This window comes from Electrona antarctica (genome assembly GCF_951216825.1).
Source record: "Electrona antarctica genome assembly, contig: scaffold_464, whole genome shotgun sequence".
Classification (NCBI taxonomy): domain Eukaryota; kingdom Metazoa; phylum Chordata; class Actinopteri; order Myctophiformes; family Myctophidae; genus Electrona; species Electrona antarctica.
In genome coordinates this window covers 77,501-85,000 of record NW_027637698.1, presented here as the reverse complement: position 1 = coordinate 85,000, position 7,500 = coordinate 77,501, and the positions used below count along the sequence as shown (strand labels likewise).

At 47.5% G+C, this 7,500-nt stretch overlaps 1 protein-coding gene across 1 annotated transcript in view; it reads right to left on the bottom strand.

The window, feature by feature from the left end:
- Positions 1 to 7,500, bottom strand: part of LOC306918728 (arf-GAP with Rho-GAP domain, ANK repeat and PH domain-containing protein 3-like) — a gene marked incomplete at its 3' end in the record, with an annotated part of 76,729 nt that overhangs the window by 8,182 nt on the left and 61,047 nt on the right. Inside the window, 7 exon segments of the mRNA XM_079531596.1 lie at positions 1 to 16; positions 896 to 989; positions 991 to 1,060; positions 1,552 to 1,615; positions 2,153 to 2,351; positions 3,734 to 3,836; positions 5,673 to 5,829. The exon segment at positions 1 to 16 is cut by the window's left edge and continues 197 nt beyond it. Of these exon segments, the coding sequence (XP_079387722.1) occupies positions 1 to 16; positions 896 to 989; positions 991 to 1,060; positions 1,552 to 1,615; positions 2,153 to 2,351; positions 3,734 to 3,836; positions 5,673 to 5,829 (703 nt within the window).

Below are 7,500 nucleotides of genomic sequence, written 5' to 3'. Positions count from 1 at the left end.
CCCTCGTGACCCAGCCCTGAACATGAATGAACAATACCTCATAACCCAGCCCTGAACATGAATGAACAATACCTCATAACCCAGCCCTGAACATGAATACATAATAATATAACCTCGTGACCCAGCCCTGAACATGAATACATAATACCTCATAACCCAGCCCTGAACATGAATACATAATACCTCATAACCCAGCCCTGAACATGAATACATATTACCTCATAACCCAGCCCTGAACATGAATACATAATACCTCATAACCCAGCCCTGAACATGAATACATAATACCTCATAACCCAGCCCTGAACATGAATGAATAATACCTCATAACCCAGCCCTGAACATGAATACATAATACCTCATAACCCAGCCCTGAACATGAATACATAATACCTCATAACCCAGCCCTGAACATGAATACATAATACCTCATAACCCAGCCCTGAACATGAATACATAATACCTCATAACCCAGCCCTGAACATGAATACATAATACCTCATAACCCAGCCCTGAACATGAATACATAATACCTCATAACCCAGCCCTGAACATGAATACATAATACCTCATAACCCAGCCCTGAACATGAATACATAATACCTCATAACCCAGCCCTGAACATGAATGAATAATACCTCATAACCCAGCCCTGAACATGAATACATAATACCTCATAACCCAGCCCTGAACATGAATACATAATACCTCATAACCCAGCCCTGAACATGAATACATAATACCTCATAACCCAGCCCTGAACATGAATACATAATACCTCATAACCCAGCCCTGAACATGAATACATAATACCTCATAACCCAGCCCTGAACATGAATACATAATACCTCATAACCCAGCCCTGAACATCTGTCTACTACTAACAACAACGTACCGTACTGTGTGATAAAGGATAAACAGCTGTCTACTATGATAGGGATGTCGTTTCTGCTCAGCTGTTGTTCTCTCAGACTGTTGCCCCGCCCCCCCCGCCGCTCTGTGGATGTCCGAACTCCACAGGGCGAAGTCCCCCCGCCCAGCCCCCTGGAGGTGGAGGGTCCTGACACACACACACGCACGCACGCACGCACGCACGCACGCACGCACGCACGCACGCACGCACGCACGCACGCACGCACGCACGCACGCACGCACGCACGCACGCACGCACGCACGCACGCACGCACGCACGCACGCACGCACGCACACACACACACACACACACACACACACACACACACACACACACACACACACACACACACACACACACACACACACACACACACACACACACACACACACACACACACACACACACACACACACACACACACACACACACACACACAGATGAACGCACGCATGATATCATTAATCTCCGCCGTTTTTATCAATCTCCGTCTCGGGCACCAGACCGTACTAAGTACCCGGACGGACATCTCCGTCCTGGGCCCTGAACCTGTTAATAAATACAATCAATCAATCAATCAATCAATGTCTGTAAATCAAGTCAAGTTGAACAAATTAAAACCTGAACTCAACACTCACCTCCCCTTCTCCACCAACACCAGGGTATCCTTCTTCTCATGAGGATCATTCTCTGATGCGATGCCTGGCAGGCAGGCAGGCAGGCAGGCAGGCAGGCAGGCAGGCAGGCAGGCAGGCAGGCAGGCAGGCAGGCAGGCAGGCAGGCAGACAGGCAGGCAGGCAGACAGGCAGACAGGTAGACAGGTCAACAACGGGTCTAACACTGAATGAATCAACCAATGAGATTTAATCAATCGACCAATGGCACGGACACATTGAATGAATCAACCAATAGGAACGTAGGGGACATGTGAGACGTTGAATGAATCAACCAATATAAAGGACACATTGAATGAATCAACCAATAGGAGCGGAGGGGACATGTGAAACATTGAATGAATGCACCAATAGAACGGAGACATTGAATGAATGCACCAATAGGAACGTAGGGGACATGTGAGACATTGAATGAATCGACCAATGGGACGGACACATTGAATGAATCGACCAATGGGACGGACACATTGAATGAATCGACCAATGGGACGGACACATTGAATGAATCGACCAATGGAACGGACACATTGAATGAATGGACCAATAGGAACGTAGGGACACTGACTGAGCTCCTGCAGCCTGTTGAGGTTGATGATGTCCTCCGCCGCTCCGTCATTGGTTGGACAGACGAAGAGGTTGGACTTCTGCAGGACGAAGTGGGCGTGTCTCCAGCACTGGGGGTCCAACATGGCGTGGTAGCGCAGCGTCCCCACGCGCTCAAACTCCCTCGTCAGCAGGCAGTGGCAGCTCAGGGGGGAGGCGGCCTGGAGGGGGAGGAGTTACAGCTCAGAGGGGAGGCGGCCTGGAGGGGGAGGAGTTACAGCTCAGAGGGGAGGCGGCCTAGAGGGGGAGGAGTTACAGCTACAGGTCAGAGGGGGAGGCTGCCTAAAGGGGGAGGAGTCACAGCTCAGAGGGGAGGCGGCCTGGAGGGGGAGAAGTTGCAGCTCAGATGGGAGACGGCCTAGAGGGGGAGGAGTTATAGCTCAGAGGGGAGGCGGCCTGGAGGGGGAGGAGTTACAGCTCAGAGGGGAGGTGATCTGGAGGGAGAGGAGTTACAGCTCAGAGGGGAGGCGGCCTGGAGGGGGAGGAGTTACAGTTCAGAGGGGAGGCGTCCTGGAGGGGGAGGAGTTACAGCTACAGGTCAGAGGGGGAAGCTGCCTAAAGGGGCCGGAGTCACAGCTCAGAGGGGAGGCGGCCTGGAGGGGGAGGAGTTACAGTTCAGAGGGGAGGCGGCCTAAATGGGGAGGAGTTACAGCTCAGAGGGGAGGTGGCCTAGAGGGGGAGGAGTTACAGCTCAGAGGGGAGGCAGCCTAAAGGGGGAGGAGTTAAAACTACAGCTCAGAGGGGAGGCGGCCTAAAGTGGGAGGAGTTACAGCTCAGAGGGGAGGCGGCTTGGAGGGGGAGGGGTTACATCTCAAAGGGGAGGCGGCCTGGAGGGGGATGAGTTACAGCTCAGAGGGGAGGTGGCCTGGAGGGGGAGGAGTTACAGCTCAGAGGGGAGGAGTTACAGATCAGAGGGGATGCGGCCTGGAGGGGGAGGAGTTACAGCTCAGAGGGGAGGAGTTACAGCTCAGAGGGGAGGTGGCCTGGAGGGGGAGGAGTTACAGCTCAGAGGGGAGGAGTTACAGCTCAGAGGGGAGGCAGCCTGGAGGGGTGATTTTTAATTGTCTAATGTACATCTCACAGAAAGATGTATAAGCAATGAGATTTAGTAAAAACTGTTTCCTTTCCTTTCCTATGGCCTTGGTCCAGATGTTTCCTTTCCTTTCCTATGGCCTTGGTCCAGATGTGTTACCTTCCCTATGGCCTTGGTCCAGATGTGTCCTTTCCTTTCCTATTGCCTTGGTCCAGATGTGTTACCTTCCCTATGGCCTTGGTCCAGATGTGTTACCTTCCCTATGGCCTTGGTCCAGATGTTTCCTTTCCTATTGCCTTGGTCCAGATGTGTTACCTTCCCTATGGCCTTGGTCCAGATGTTTCCTTTCCTTTCTTATTGCCTTGGTCCAGATGTGTTACCTTTCCTATTGCCTTGGTCCAGATGTGTTACCTTCCCTATGGCCTTTTGTCCAGATGTTTCCTTTCCTTTCCTATGGCCTTGGTCCAGCTGTGTTACCTTTCCTATGGCCTTGGTCCAGATGTTTCCTACCTTTCCTATGGCCTTGGTCCAGCTGTGCAGGGCGTCGGCCGTCTCCAGTCCAAACTGGTAGAGTTTCTCTGACCTCAGGTAGAGCTCGAAGGTGTAACGAAACCTGGAAGAAAGAAAATCACACCCGTGTGAAGTGAGGGGCGCTCCTGTCGTCATACATCATTCAATAAATAAATAAATATATAAGCGTTGAATAGAGGAAAGAAGTGCTGCCGTTGGTCCTTTGTAGTTGTGAAGTGCTCGTTGGCGAGGGTTCAAACATGAAAACATGTAGTTGTGAAGTGCTCGTTGGTGAGGGTTCAAACATGAAAACATGTAGTTGTGAAGTGCTCGTTGGTGAGGGTTCAAACATGAAAACATGTAGTAGTGAAGTGCTCGTTGGTGAGGGTTCAAACATGAAAACATGTAGTTGTGAAGTGCTCGTTGGTGAGGGTTCAAACATGAAAACATGTAGTAGTGAAGTGCTCGTTGGTGAGGGTTCAAACATGAAAACATGTAGTTGTGAAGTGCTCGTTGGCGAGGGTTCAAACATGAAAACATGTAGTTGTGAAGTGCTCGTTGGTGAGGGTTCAAACATGAAAACATGTACATGTAGTTGTGAAGTGCTCGTTGGTGAGGGTTCAAACATGAAAACATGTAGTTGTGAAGTGCTCGTTGGCGAGGGTTCAAACATGAAAACATGTAGTTGTGAAGTGCTCGTTGGTGAGGGTTCAAACATAAAAAGGAACTCCGCACTCTGTTCCAGTCAAGTGAAAAAACGCCTTTATTTGTACGGCAAAGATCATTAAAATGGACCAACGCGTTTGGTCAGGGTCCCCTCTTGGGACCCTGACGAAGGCCTGTAGCCCAAACGTTTGGTCAGGGTCCCCTCTTGGGACCCTGACGAAGGCCTGTAGCCTAAACGTTTGGTCAGGGTCCCCTCTTGGGACCCTGACGAAGGCCTGTAGCCTAAACGTTTGGTCAGGGTCCCCTCTTGGGACCCTGACGAAGGCCTGTAGCCTAAACGTTTGGTCAGGGTCCCCTCTTGGGACCCTGACGAAGGCTTGTAGCCCAAACATTTGGTCAGGGTCCCCTCATGGGAACATCATAGTACAGTTTTCATTTAGTCTCCATTTAGTTTTCTTCAGTGGAAAAAGGTAGTCGACGAACATTTTTCGTCTTAGTTTTAGTCGACGAAATCAACACTGGTCCATATAGGCAGCTGCTTTGCGGCGAGATCAAAGCGTGTCGCCACTCTGTCACTAGATTACTCTGTCACTAGATTACTCTCTCACTAGATTACTCTGTCACTAGATTACCCTGTCACTAGATTACCCTGTCACTAGATTACCCTGTCACTAGATTACCCTGTCACTAGATTACTCTGTCACTAGATTACTCTGTCACTAGATTACTCTGTCACTAGATTACCCTGTCACTAGATTACCCTGTCACTAGATTACCCTGTCACTAGATTACCCTGTCACTAGATTACCCTGTCACTAGATTACCCTGTCACTAGATTACTCTGTCACTAGATTACTCTGTCACTAGATTACCCTGTCACTAGATTACCCTGTCACTAGATTACTCTGTCACTAGATTACTCTGTCACTAGATTACTCTGTCACTAGATTACTCTGTTACTAGAGTACTCTGTCACTAGAGTACTCTGTCACTAGATTACTCTGTCACTAGATTACTCTGTCACTAGATTACTCTGTCACTAGATTACTCTGTCCCTAGATTACCCTGTCACTAGATTACCCTGTCACTAGATTACTCTGTCACTAGATTACTCTGTCACTAGATTACTCTGTCACTAGATTACTCTGTTACTAGAGTACTCTGTCACTAGAGTACTCTGTCACTAGATTACTCTGTCACTAGATTACTCTGTCCCTAGATTACTCTGGGACAAGGTTACTGGAGGACAGATCTGACAATGTGATTGGCTGACCTGTCGATGAATCCGTTGTTGTGATTGGTGTTGTCTGGCCGACTGACGCCCACACACAGGATGTCTCTGCTGTTGATGCTCAGGCTGGCCTCGGAGGAATGTTCTGACTCGTAGAGGAGGACGCGCTTATCCACCGTGACCCAGAACTTCTTATAGTCTACAGAGAGATAACAGTCTTATCCACCGTGACCCAGAACTTCTTATAGTCTACAGAGAGATAACAGTCTTATCCACCGTGACCCAGAACTTCTTATAGTCTACAGAGAGATAACAGTCTTATCCACCGTGACCCAGAACTTCTTATAGTCTACAGAGAGATAACAGTCTTATCCACCGTGACCCAGAACTTCTTATAGTCTACAGAGAGATAACAGTCTTATCCACCGTGACCCAGAACTTCTTATAGTCTACAGAGAGATAACAGTCTTATCCACCGTGACCCAGAACTTCTTATAGTCTACAGAGAGATAACAGTCTTATCCACCGTGACCCAGAACTTCTTATAGTCTACAGAGAGATAACAGTCTTATCCACCGTGACCCAGAACTTCTTATAGTCTACAGAGAGATAACAGTCTTATCCACCGTGACCCAGAACTTCTTATAGTCTACAGAGAGATAACAGTCTTATCCACCGTGACCCAGAACTTCTTATAGTCTACAGAGAGATAACAGTCTTATCCACCGTGACCCAGAACTTCTTATAGTCTACAGAGAGATAACAGTCTTATCCACCGTGACCCAGAACTTCTTATAGTCTACAGAGAGATAACAGTCTTATCCACCGTGACCCAGAACTTCTTATAGTCTACAGAGAGATAATAGTCTTATCCACCGTGACCCAGAACTTCTTATAGTCTACAGAGAGATAACAGTCTTATCCACCGTGACCCAGAACTTCTTATAGTCTACAGAGAGATAACAGTCTTATCCACCGTGACCCAGAACTTCTTATAGTCTACAGAGAGATAATAGTCTTATCCACCGTGACCCAGAACTTCTTATAGTCTACAGAGAGATAACAGACTTATCCACCAGAACTTCTTAACCCATTTTGGACTGAGGTCGATTAAACAAAAGGCTTCTAAATCCTAACATTTTTCTGAAAAACCCATGTTTCTATGTCAGTGGTCCTCAACCTTTTTCATGTCAAGGACCCCCAGAATTATCTCTATTGGGCCGCGGACCCCAATCTCAAAATATGTAGTTTCAGGGACCCCCCAGAAGCCAATATTTTAGTTAAAAATGTTCGCTCTGAAATATATATTCAAAGATTTGCGCCACCTTTTCAAGACTTTTCAAAAATAGCAAACCTTCAAGCTTGTAGCGCGCCACTCGGTGGCGCGCTATGAGCTTGTAGATCTGCTTTTTTTCAATAGCTAAAGTAGAACAGAACGCTTGAAACACCAAGAGGGGTTCCCGCCCAAAATGGGTTAAAGTCTACAGAGAGATAACAGTCTTATCCACCAGAACTTCTTAAAGTCTACAGAGATAACAGTCTTATCCACCAGAACTTCTTAAAGTCTAGAGATAACAGTCTTATCCACCAGAACTTCTTAAAGTCTACAGAGATAACAGACTTATCCACCAGAACTTCTTAAAGTCTACAGAGAGATAACAGTCTTATCCACCAGAACTTCTTAAAGTCTACAGAGATAACAGTCTTATCCACCAGAACTTCTTAAAGTCTACAGAGAGATAACAGTCTTATCCACCAGAACTTCTTAAAGTCTACAGAGAGATAACAGTCTTATCCACCAGAACTTCTTAAAGTCTACAGGGAGATAACAGACTTATCCACCAGAACTTCTTAAAGTCTACAGAGATAA